At 37.0% G+C, this 13,836-nt stretch overlaps 1 protein-coding gene across 1 annotated transcript in view; it reads right to left on the reverse strand.

Moving 5' to 3' along the window:
* Positions 1 to 13,836, reverse strand: part of ELP4 (elongator acetyltransferase complex subunit 4) — a 163,366-nt gene that overhangs the window by 83,502 nt on the left and 66,028 nt on the right. Inside the window, exons 6-7 of the mRNA XM_058161767.1 lie at positions 2,532 to 2,671; positions 306 to 390 (exon numbers count right to left, since the gene is read on the reverse strand). Of these exons, the coding sequence (XP_058017750.1) occupies positions 306 to 390; positions 2,532 to 2,671 (225 nt within the window). The remainder of the gene's footprint in view (positions 1 to 305; positions 391 to 2,531; positions 2,672 to 13,836) is intronic.

Genomic DNA, 13,836 nt, shown 5'->3' on the forward strand with positions numbered 1-13,836 from the left:
GGAGAAACTGATCAGAGGTTCAACTGCTAGAGTTTTACATTATCATATTTCTAAGAGAATGAGATAGTAAAGTTAACCCTTTATGCACTAAACATTTGTATTTTTTCTAAACCACAAATATACAGTATATTAATGAAAAATGTAAGTATCATTAATGAAGTCTCTCATAAGTTGTCATTGGAAAAACAATTATGAAACTGTTATCAGTGCTTGGAATCAAACATATTTATTGCTGAATCATCCATTCATACATTATAAAAATGTGTATCTTATATGCTTGTAAATATCTGAAGTAAGTTTAATACCTGAAAAGCGGACCCATTGTATCCTTGTTGACAAATGATTTTCTGAATAGAATGAAGCAATCTGGTGTAAGCACATGCCTTTTTACTAAAGAGAGAGCCAGAATTAATATATTTTTATATTAACTGAAACATTCAAACATTCAATTTTACAAATGTAAGAGATAAGAAGTAAATATCTTTAAACAAGTTAATTAACAAATGCTCAGTGTGGCAGCATTTTAAATTCCTGTAAGCCTCTTTGAGTTGTCATGTGTGAATAGCCGGCAATATAAATTTCTTAAAATAAAATAATAAATATAAAACAATTATTCTGGTTGTTTTTAGTTATATTTCCTGTATTTCCAGCACTAATTAACCTGAATAGGCCTATCTAAATCTACTAGACCTCAAATACCCCCATAGTCCACGTGCCTACCCCAGCCTCATTTTTGCAATTCCCACAGCACTTCCAAATTTCAGTGAAGTTATCACAGTAACCCCTGGAGAATTACACATTGTGTATTAGCTATCTTTGTGGAAATGCTATTCCTTTCAGACATAAAGGTGGGAACTCTCTAGATCTGAAGGGAGTTTTGAAACTCACAGGGTTGCTCCTTTTCCGCATGCAGATCTCCTCAGCCTTTATTTTATTATTCTGGCTCCAACTGTTGTTGTTATAGAACCAGGTAGCTAAAAAATCCGGTGGAGGCAACTTGATTTTTAAAGGCTAAGATCACTGAGATGAACCCTCCCCCCCACAAATGACACACTTTATTAATTAATTAAATTTATCAATCTGGAACTGAACACACTCAAAACCGTAGAAATGGTGGTAGACTTTAGGAGAAACCCTTTCATATTTCCACCTCTCACAATACTAGACAACACAGTATCAACAGTAGAAACCTTTAAATTTCTAGGTTCTATCATATCGCAAGATCTAAAATGGACAGCCAACATCAAAAACATCATTAAAAAAGGACAACAAAGAATGTTCTTTCTGCGCCAACTCAGTAAGCTCAAACTGCCCAAGGAGCTGCTGATTCAGTTCTACAGAGGAATTATTGAGTCTGTCATTTGCACCTCTATAACGGTCTGGTTCGGTTCTGCAACCCAACAAGAAAAACACAGACTTCAGAGGATAATTAGAACTGCAGAAAAAATAATTGCTACCAACCTGCCTTCCATTGAGGACCTGTATACTGCACGAATCAAGAAGAGGGCCGTGAAAATATTTACAGACCACTCGCATCCTGGACATAAACTGTTTCAACTCCTACCCTCAAAACGACGCTATAGAGCACTGCACACCAGAACAACTAGACACAAGAACATTTTTTTCCCGAAGGCCATCTCTCTGCTAAACAAATAATTCCATCAACACTGTCAAACTATGTACTGAATCTGCACTACTATTAATCGTCTCATAGTTCCCATCACCAATCTCTTTCCACTTATGACTGTATGACTATAACTTGTTGCTGGCAATCCTTATGATTTATATTGATATATTGACCATCAATTGTGTTGTAAATATTGTACCTTGATGAACGTATCTTTTCTTTTATGTACACTGAGAGCATATGCACCAAGACAAATTCCTTGTGTGTCCAATCACACTTGGCCAATAAAATTCTATTCTATTCTATTCTATTCTATTCTATTCTATTCTATTCTATTCTATTCTATTCTATTCTATTCTATTCTATTCTATCTCCCTGATGTGGTGACTCTGAGTGGTTTTCAGATCAGACTGTAAATCATGTTCTCCATGAATGTTTTTTCCTCACATCTCAATAGTTGTAATTCCATTAATTCAAAGCATTCATCCTCACAAAAAATGCAGCATTTGATGTAGCCTGGGGAAAGAAAATTCTCCACCAGAACTATAACTCTTTCCTTCAGAACAAGCATCTCTGCTATAGTCAGCTCTTCTTTTCCTCCACATAATTCCTATTCCTTCCTTCTTTTCCTTTAAAGTAGGCAATAGCAAATATTACAGTTGGCTAGTAAAGAGAGTTAACTATATTAGTATTTTGTGGGCACAGAGAGAAAATTCTGGTGAGGTCCAAGAGTATCTATCAATAAATTAACAAGACTGAATTATTTTCAAACCTTGTTTTTTTTGTAATTAAGAGGTGTAGTCAACATACAGTGAAAAACTGTGAAGTGTTTTACTTGTGTTCTTGGTCAGTCAACATATTTTTATAATTAGCCTTCTTTTCTGCCCAGGAATTGTGAACTCACCATGACTTTTCATCAATATCCAAGCCTGCTTCTTCAGGAATGAAAAAACCATCCCATTTAATATTTTGGATTAGTTCTGGAGCCATTGTTTTAGATAAATCAAAGTAATGTCCAAATTTTGAAAAGGGTATGTGGGTTACCTGTGAAAACATACAATGAATGTTATTGTCTGAATAGCATATAATATACAAATTGTCAATGATTTTAAAGGCCAAAGTGTCTAGTGACATCTTATTGTTAGGGTTAATTATGAATCTGGGTAATCAAAGCCATCTACAGGTAGTCCTCGACTTACAACAGTTCATTTAGTGACAGTTAAAAGTTACAATGGCACTAAAAAAAGTGACATGGCCATTTTTCAAATTTACAACCTTGGCAGCATCCCCATGACCATGTGATCAAAATTCAGATGCTTGGGAACTGGTTCATACTTATGATCGTTGCTGTGTCCCAAGGTCATGCAATCACCTTTTGCGACCTTCTGACAAGCAAATTCAATGGGAAAGCCAGATTCACTTAACAACCAGGTTACTAATTTATCAACTGTAGTGATTCACTTAACCACTTGGGCAATAAAGGTCGTAAAATTGGGCAAAACTCACTTAACAAGTGTCTCACTTAATAACAAGAAATTTTGGGCTCAATTGGGGTCATAAAATGAGGACTACCTGCACTACTGAAATCTGATGCTGAATCTGTTTTATTCAAGATTTTCCAGACCTAAGACATTTCAAAACTCCTGAAGAGACTTACAACTATGTAATATTTGTTACTGATAGTGATGGTCTAATACAGTATTGTAGGCTTAAATAGAAAGCTTACTATAGCCACCTTAATGTACTTTTCTGTGATGAGATACTGACATATTCAAGTCAACTACATGACTTGAAGTCAAACCTGCCTTTTTTTATAAACCCACACAAACAAAAAGGTTGAGAAGAAAAAGAATTGTGCACATACAGTCATATAAAAGAAGGAAGTACACCCTCTTTGAGTTCTCTGATTTTACGTCTCAGGGCATAGGAAAAATCAACTGGTTCTTAGTAGTTTTAAAAAGTAGGTAAATACAATCTCAGATGAACAACAACACATAACATATTACACATCATTTATTTTACAAACAGGAAGCCAAATGGAGAAGCCATATGTGAAAAACTAAGTACATCTTATGATTCAATAACTTGTAGAACCATCTTTAGCAGCAATAACTTGAAATAATCATTTTATATATGACTTTATCAGTCTCTCGCATTGCTGTGGAAAATTTCATCCAACTCTTCATTACAACATTGCTTCAGTTCATTCAGGTTTGTGGGCATTTGTTTATGCACAGCTCTCTTGAGGTCCCACTACAGCATTTCAATTGGATTGAGATCTGGACTTTGACTGGGCCATTGCAATGCCTTGATTCTTTTCTTTTTCAGCCATTCTATTGTAGATTTGCTGATGTGCTTGGGATTATTGCTCTGTTGCATGGCCCAGTGTCAGCCAAACTTTAGCTGTTGGAGAGATAGCTTCACATTTGACTATTGAATACTTTGGTATATAGAGGAGTTCATGGTTGACCCAATGACTGCAAAGTTTCCAGGTCCTGTGCCTGCAAAACAAGCCCAAATCACCATCCCTCCACCACCATGCTTGACAGTTGGTATGAGATGTTTGTTCTATGCTGTGTTTGGTTTCCATTTTGGTCTCATCTGTCCAAAGGACAGTATTCCAGAAATCTTGTGATTTGTTCAGATACAACTTTGCAAATCTAATATGTGCTGCCATGTTCTTTTTAGAGAAAAGAAGATTTCTTGTTGTGTCTCGCTCGCTTTCCCTGCAGCCGGGCCCCTCTTATCTCCTTCCGAACGCTGAGGAATGTCCTGGCATGCCTCCAGGCCCCAGCCCTGGCACCATGCCCAGACAGGCCGAACAAGACGAAGTGCCTGAAGTGCCTCCAGCCCCCAGCCCTGGCTCCATGCCCAGGCAAACGGAACAACTAGACCCCTCCCCCTCCCCCACAGCATGTAAGCCTGAGGAATGTCAATTATCAACAGCTGGAGCCTGGAGAGATCCTCGCTTCAGGAGAATTGATAGGCAGTGGCAGCAGAAGGACGGGAGGGGCAGGCCTGGATAAGTGCTGAGTCATGGAGCCACACCCCATGGCCTATATAAAGGATCTGCTTTCTGGCATTCTCTGAGTCAGGCAAAGTCTACCTTGGATTGCTGAAGTCACTTCCTGGTCTCCTGCCTGCCTTGAGAACTTTGCTAGGACTTTGGCAGAGCTGCAGAGGCACGCCTGATACGGACTTCCCCGACTCGGCCGTCAGCGGAGAAGTGGGACACGACATTTCTCCTGGCCAACCTTCCAAACAAACCATATTTTCATTCAGTCTTTTTCTAACTGTACTGTCATGAACTTTAACATTTAGCATGCTAACTGAAGCCTGAGTCTGAGATGTAATTCTTAGAATTTTTGCAGTTTCTCTGAGCATTGCATGTTCTGACCTTGGGGTGAATTTGCTGGGACGTCCACTTCTGGGAAGATTGGCAACTGTCTTTAATGTTTTCCACTTGTGAATAATCTTCCTCACTGTAGAATGATGGACTTTAAATTGTTTGGAAATGGCCTTATAACACTTCCAAAATTGATGGGCAGCAACAATTGCTGCTCTAAGATCATTGCTGATGTCTTTCCTCTTTGGCATTATGTTAACACACATCCCAATGCTGGAAACCAGCAAACTTCTAAAACTTCGGCTTTTATAGAGGTAGTCACACTTACTGATGATAAATTGAGCTGATGATATTATGTAGTGTGGTAATTACACACCTGCAAAAAACCCCATCTAGCTCAGAGAGCACCAAGGATTCCATATTTAAAACATTACATTGCTCTTCAGCCAAAATATCTCTGTAATGACCTACAGCTAGATAGTTTTCACACATTTGAAAGACTTAATCTAAAAGAAATGGGATAAAAACGAAACAAGGATGGGAAGGAACAGGAAAGCAAATAAATCCAGAAATAAATTCTTAAAATAGTAGCATTTACAATAAATAAAAAAGAAAGTAGTTTGAGGGAACTAGTCTTTCAGAGAAATTGAAGGAAAATGCTCCCCTTCTGACACAATCTGTTGGAATATAACACCTTGATTATTCTCAGTATAATAGGGGATATGTATACTCGTAACAGGATTAAAACTGTACTTTTCTCTTGTAATGTATTATACTTTAATTTGTAAAATGAATTGCAAAACAGTACGTGTTATGAACCATATTCAGATTTCTTTTTAAAAAAATAGTGAGATACCCCATTGAAGAGATATATTAATGAAATATCTAAGGAACCTCCATCTTGCATTCTTATACTAATATTTTTCAAATAAATGAAACAATTATGGCTATTACCTTACACATAACCTGAAACAGGTTACTTAATTAGCAGTTACTTCATATGATTATAATTTTTTTAAAGGTTGATATTGTACAGAATGATAATAAACAGTTATAGTAGCTTTCTCTTTAAATTAAAGGGGTTTGGAGTAGGGGAGGGGAAAGAGTATACTGTTTGACATAGTTTAGTATTTACAATATTGCCGATTCAGCATATATCTTTTAATTCCTCCCACCTACTGTTGGAAGGGTTTTTCATATATAAAGAACACCAAATATTTTTATACTTAATTTTAGAAATCCTGTTTGTGTCAAGTACTTATATTTGTTATGGATTTTAACAAGTAGCAAATCAAAATTTAAAATCGTATTTTTTAAAACAAAATGACTGAAGAAGATAATTATTGCTTAATTAAAAGAATATAAAACTTAGTATTTTTTAAAAGACAAATATAATCGTAAAATGGTTTTTAAACTTAACTATTCGTATTTTAGGACAGAGTATTAGATATATTACTTGAATATCATGATAGATGTTTTCTTATTTTTAGCTATTACAGTAAATACGGTCAGATAATAGACCAATTCTAAATACTAAACAAACTAAAACCAAATATGTGCCTTGTGAAAAATAAATCTCAAGTTCCAATTTATTTAGTTTTCGACTTCTCAAAGCAATTTAAACAAGGGCTGTTCTTTGCCCTATAATCTATTCTTTATCCGGATTACTGATAGAATGTTTTTACTGCAATCTCTGCCAGAGCTCATCTTTTTATTGTGTAAGCCCAAACCCCCTTAATGTTTTAGAAAGGCCTTGACTAACTGAACTTTGATCTGATGTCTTCATTGAGAAAAGCTCCAGGTTGCCCATTTCAGATGCAAATCCTTACTGAGGCCCAAGAGAATTCAGTAAGAACAGCAAAAAAGAAGAAACAAGAATTTTCCAGGATCCTCTTTGAGAATCCTGGGGAACACTGGTGTCCCTAATCCATACAATTGCATGGATTAAGGTAGGTGATAACCTTTCTTGATTTTAAAGAATGAGCACAGTGCCTACAACTGCATGGAGACCTAGGATTTGGCTGCAATAAAACACTAGGTAATAAAAGCCTGTCTATGTTAGAAGACAATGAATAGACTTCAATGTACCACATTCCCAGGACTAGTGGGGATGCTTGCAAAAAGCCCACCTGAATCAAGTAAGCATGAATAATCTTTCTTAGTGGCAGCATGACCACAGAGGCTGCAAAAAAGGAAGAAAATACGTTTCTTTTAAGTATAAGATAATTTAGTTTAAGAATAAATAGGGTTTTATCAACTACCATGCACAAGGAGAAATAAGCTACATTACCATGGAACAGAATATGTCTTTGTACTCCTGTCTGCTATTAATGTTTCTGATTGCAATACTAATGTGCTAGAAATACTCAGTTTTAGGATGAATCAAGGCATAAAATTGATTTCATGCTGTGACAGTTTATATATTGCCCTAAGAATACAAGAGATTCATTCATTAAAAAGGGGGAAAAGAAAAGAGATAAAGTAGCAAGTGAAAACTGTGCTTGTTATAATCATATCAGTCTTTTAAACTTGAATTTCACATGTTTAGCCAATTATAGAAAATAGCTAAACTGTCTCCCAAATTTTTTGACTTTGCCACTCAAACTGTGCAACAAGAATTGTTAAATTACAATTAAGAAATCCTGTTTAAAGCTTTAAAGGATTTAAACTTTAAAGCAACAAGAGATGATAATATTATTAGGAGAAATTTCTTCACCAGTACCTTCGATGATCACTATATGTCACATATATAGTTTTCACTGTTGGGAAATTTCTCCTTAATTCTAGGTTGGATCTCTCTTTGATAAGTTTCCATCTGTTACTTCTTGTCCTGCTTTCAGGTGCTTTGGAGAATAGGTTGACCCCCTCTTCTTTGTGATAGCTCCTCAATTATTGGAAGACTGCTATTATGTCACTCCTAGTTCTTCTCTTCAAATAGACTAGGCATACTAAGTTCCTGTAACTGTTCTTTATATGATTTAGCTTCAGTTCCCTAGACATCTCTTTCTAGAGTCTCAATATCTTTTGTATATAGTGGTGACCAAAACTGGATGCAGTATTTCAAGTGTGGCCTTACCAAAACATTATAAAGTGGTACTAACATGTCACATGATCTTGATTCTATCCCTCTGTTGATATAGCCTAGGATTGTGTTGGCCTTTTTGGCAACTGCAGCAGACTGCTGGCTCATATTTAAGTAGTTGTTCACTAGGTTTATTTCAGTTCTCTCAAAATAATAAAATTATGTAAAACTTTTCAAATTATTCTATCAGCAATGCTTATTTATAAATGTGACAGAGATGTTGATGATTTAATCATTTTTAACTAAGCAAAAAATGAACAGGAGAGCAAAAAGGGACTCAGAACATTTCATTTCTCCCAGATACAGTGTGATGAGCAGGCACAATCAGAAGCAGGCAGTCATTCAGAGAACCTGGCTTTATACCATATTGGGCTTTATAGATGAATTACACTAGAAGCTTATTGGAAATCAATATAGCTCATAAAGCAATGAAGTTACATGTAGTGTGTTCAAACCTGCAGAGGTCTGGCAGTCTCAGTTCTGAATGTTCTTCAAGGGCAGTTCCATGTGGGTGTACTGCAAACATCCAAAGACAAGGTAACTAAAATATAAGTGATCTGATCTAAAATTGTGAACAGTTTAAAAAAATGGATTTGTGCAACATTCTCTTAAGCCACAGTTGGCACTTGCTCTTCAAGCAGGAATTCTGAGACCAAAGGGATTCCCCAAATGCCCACCAATTTTATCTGACGTAATGCTACTTCATTCACAGTGAAAAATCATTAGATCCTGGGAGTCCGCATCTCACAGCCACTCATGTCTTGCTAAGGCTGAGCTAAAGGCTGCTGTTCTCTATTCAGATCCCACTGTCTCTAAAAGCGGGAAAGAGCCTTGACAGCAATACTTGGTTGGCAGGGTAGAGAAGTGAAACTGAGTATCATCAACATACTGATGTTATTTTATCCTATTTTGAAAAGATGATCTTACTCAGCAGTATAATATTGATGTTGAACACTAAATGAGAAGGCAATTCAGCCCAGAGGCAAAATTCAGAGTAGTGGTTTACGGCTAGATCTTTTTCTCCAAAAGAATGTCTGAAACCAGCCCCAAAGGAAGGAGAAGTGGGTACTCCCCACTCCCAAGCTCTTAGCTCAATCCATAAAACCCCCATAGTCAGAGGTATCAAAAGCCGATGAAAGATTAAGGAGGCTCGGATGGATGTAGCCATGTAATCTGTTACAATAATCAGATAAACTTGTTACAAGTCAAAATAGAAAGAAAATGGTACGGCAACACCTATCCACTCTAGACGAGTTCAAATCATTGGGCCCTGACAGATTACATCCTAGAGTTCTGAAGAAGCTGACATACATGATCTTGGAACCACTAATGTTTCAAAGAGTCCTGCATGTTTCAAAGCACTGGGCAACTACTAGAGGTCTGCTAAAGAGTTGATGTGGTTCCTATCTTCAGAAAAAAAATAATAATCCAGGAAACTATAAGCTAATTGGCCTGACATCAATACTTGGGAAGATCCTGAAAATAATAATCAAGCAATGGATCTGCAAACAACTAGAAACAAGCAAGCTTTACTAGAAGCCAATATGAGCTTGTCAAAACAAGTCTTATTGCATTATTTGACAAAGTGACCAGCGAAATGCTGTGGACTTAGTATACTTGGATTTCAGTAAGGCATTTGACAAAATGGACCACAACCTACTTGTTAGTAAGATAGAAAAATGTGGGATAGATAACATTACCCTCAGATGGATTCATAACTGGTTGACCAACTGCACTCAATGGAACTACTTCTACAGGGAAGAAAGCATGCAGGGGAATACTCCAAGGTTCTGTGTCAGGCCCTGTACTCTTCAACATTTTATAAATGCTTTAGATGAGAGGATAAAAGGGGAATTCATCAAATTTGCAGACAACACCAAGCTACGGGGAATAGCCAACACCTTAGAAGATAGGTTCAAGAGACAGAAGGATATTAACAGATTTGAATACCTATCCAACAAAATACAATTTGGTGGTTCAAATGTAACGTTTACACTTAGGCAAGAAAAACCAAAATGCACGGGTATAGAACAGTAGTACCTGTCTCAACAGGAGTAATTGTGAGAGCTATCTAGGAGTCATAATGGACAACCACTTAAATATAAATCAGCTGCATGCTGCTCCTGCCCAAAAAGCAAATGCAGTCCTACACTGCATCAACAAAGGGATAGATTCAAGATCCCATGAAACATTAGAACAGCTTTACACTGCCTTGGTAAGACCAACTTGGAATACTGCATCTAATTTTGCTCACCACAATACAAAAATGATATTAAGACTCTAGAAAGAATTCAGGGGAGAGCAACAAATATATTAGGGGTTTGGGATAAAACATGAGGAATAGTTGCAGGAACCTGGGTATATGTAGGCTAACAAAGAAACGTCTAGGAGTAACATGATATAAGTCTTCCAATATCTGAGGGACTGCCACAAAGAGGGGGTCACAACCTATTAGAAGGCAGGACAAGAAGTAACAGATGGAAACTTTTCGAAGAGAGAACAAACCTAGAACTAAGGAGAAATTTCTTGACACTGAGATCTATTAATCAGTGGAATGGCTTACCTCCGGAAGTTGTGGCTGTTCTATTACTAGAGGTTTTTAAGGATTGGATAACATTTGTCTGAAATTTCATAGGGTCTCCTGCTTGAGTAGAGGGTTGGACTACAAGGCCTCCAAGGTCCCTTACAACTTTGTTATTCTGTTTCCTCCAAGACTCTTTGAAACTGAAGGCCAACTGCACAAAAAGGATAATCCACAATGTTTTTAAGAGTTGGGGGAACTACCCTCAAAGAAACATTTACCACTGTAGTATCTCTAATCAAGGATAATAACATTGATTATCTGTGATTGTTTCATTATATTTTTTTAAATAATGCTAACTATAGTTAGTGTTATTTTGTATTGGAATAATAACAGTATTGGCTCTACAAAATAGCCTTTGAACTTTGCCCTGATATGATCAGAGGATGCAGGGGAAGTGATGCTGCTTCAACAAAATGTAGTAAAAGACGGTGACAGGAAGCTAGACACCAATAAAAAGTAGTCTACAAAATATCTGCAAAACAAACGAAAAACAAACATAGACATAAGGATATGTGTGTAGAAAATGTTTTTGTGTGTCTGTATGTCTACTTGCACATGTAACAAAGTAAGACCAAAGAAAAGACCAAATCAAATACAATATATTGAATTGAATTATCACTACCTTAATGTTTCCAACTGTCTTTCAGTTCAAGTTTTTGACCTTGAAGCATTTGGGGAAAATTAAAGTAGTGCTTCAATCACTTCACTTAGCATTATATTTTGCCATAGTCTAAAGCAGGGGTCACCAACCTTTCAGACCCCAGGGACCACTAAATTCATAATTTTAAATCCCACGGACCACTAATATGATCTGCCTAATGAATGGCTGGGTGGGCGTGGCAAGGTGGTCATATGACTGGGTGGGTGTGGCCAACTCGATGTCCCTCACATCAAGGGGCGCCTTGCCACCCTCTACTCGCCACTCCTCGCCTGCTCACCCGGGCTCCTTAGGGCCCCAACAGGAAGCAGTTGTTGGAGCTAAGCAGCCACCATGAGAAAGAGTTGGCAAAACAGCTGGCTCAGTTCACATTGGATCTGACTGAGAAGGAGGGTCAGCAGAAGCACTTCACTGAGGACTACAAGCATAGGCTTTCCAAGCAGAGGGAAGACCTGCGGGAGTGCAAGGCCAGGTGCCAGCGCCTGAAGGCTCAGCAGGCTGAGATGGTCAGCCAGTTCCAGACCATGATGCATTTCCACTGGAAGAAGGCCCTCCAGTTCTTTGCCACCTTCCTTCCAGCCTTTTCCCAAAGCCCCGCACCAGGAGGCTGAAGCAGACCCAAGTGGGAATTTCTGCCCCCCTCCGACCCACACAAAAAGACCCCGAAGCGGGAGACTCTCTGCAGAAACACAAATGTTCATTGCATGTATCTGGCCCGGGGCCATAGTTTAAGAACCCCTGATTTAGTGCAATATAAAAAAATGCAAATAATTTTTCTGTGGCCCACCAAAATTTTCTAGTGGACCACCAGTGGTCCACGGACCACTGGTTGGTGACCGCTGGTCTAAAATCTAAAGTATAAAATAAAAAATAATAAAGTCAAAAGGATGCAAATCATTCAAATTTGCCTATCTTGGCTGCTCTTTATGCATCTGAAATACAGAATATAATTTAGACTGATTAAATGTGGATGGAAACTGGGATAGTAAGATCAGCTATGAACACAAGAATAGATACTAGGCCAGAGATGCACACCACTTTCACATATGCATTTTTACATTGGTATGCAACTTTGTAACTAATAGAACATCACCCTTAAGAATTTCATTGATCTTTGGGAGTAATGTAGGCTATAAAAAGAAGGATTTTAAAAAGCTCTTGCTTGAAGTTTTTATTCGAGCTGAACAAGGTGCAAAGGTTGAAAGGGCTAGAGAATGAGAGGAACAAATAGGATGGAAAAACAATGTTATAAAGTAGTGTATATTCAGAGATAAGGCCTGCAAGGTCATTTAGGAACTGCAATTAATTTGCTCTTTAATCTTCCAGACAGAGGTTCATGAGTAAATACTAGGATCGTACCCATCAGAAGCCTTCATATTAATAATACAGATGAGATTATATGATTGTCCTACAGGCTGTTCTTGGCATTTTACCATGTGCAGATCATTTCTTTAATAGAAAAGTATGGTCAACTTTGTGCAGCCTCATAGAACATTAAACATGCCAAGCCATATAAAACTACTTTGTCTTATTTCAATTTTATTTTTTAGAATAAAACTGAATCTGATTTACATCAGAATAATAAAACCAATAAAACAAAATGGGAAGTTTATAGGAGAGTGCTACAACAATATATATTTTTTAGTTTAAATATTTGATTAAGATTTTTTTTTTAGTGAAACCCTATTAGGTTTTAAGAGAATCATTAAATCCTGACTCTTTATGGAAACCCTGGAGGGGAGCCAGTATAAATGAAATTATTTGGTCATTTCTGCATTGCCTCTACAAAGCTTCATTCTAAAATGTTCTAAAACACAAACTTTTAGTGAAAACTTGATTTCCTTCTTGCTGTTCTCAGTGCCTAATGTGTAACTCTTGCCATTTCTAGTTATTATCAGAGATGCCCGTTCTACATCGGGGAAAGAACAATAACAACAAATCTACAGTTGGGAATGAGGAGAGAATTATTAATGACCACCCTAAGAACTACAGTTAGATTCATGCTCTCTGTGGATCATACATGTTAGTGAATAATTAGTTTTCTATATTAATGGACTGACAATACTTCTTACTCAAATGTTGGCTTTGTTCTGGTCAAAACAGCCAGTGGCTATTTGGACCAGAATGTGTGTGTGTGTGTGTGTGTGTGTGTGTGTGTGTGTAAGTAACTAAAAAACACTCATCTTATACAAACTTTTTTTATACATATGTCTTGTGATTCAATCTTCATTCATTTTATTTATGACCAAACTACCTAAACACACTATTTTTTTAAATGGTCATTTTGTATTCAGCACCTTCATTTATTACTCTTTAATTATTGAATGTACCACTCCTAGCTGTACCTCACATACTTCTTGAATATCCCATGGCCCTAGAATACAATTTATTTCTGTTTCTCCTCACATAAATTCCAACTTCGATATAATAGAGAGCAGAAACATTCTTTTATAGAGTTTTGCTTGTTTTAACAAATATTTTTCTTACAACAGATCATCCTATGTCACCCACTTATCATGCCACCATTTACACAACTATT

This window comes from Ahaetulla prasina, chromosome 1 (assembly GCF_028640845.1).
Source record: "Ahaetulla prasina isolate Xishuangbanna chromosome 1, ASM2864084v1, whole genome shotgun sequence".
In the NCBI taxonomy this organism is placed as follows: Eukaryota; Metazoa; Chordata; class Lepidosauria; order Squamata; family Colubridae; genus Ahaetulla; species Ahaetulla prasina.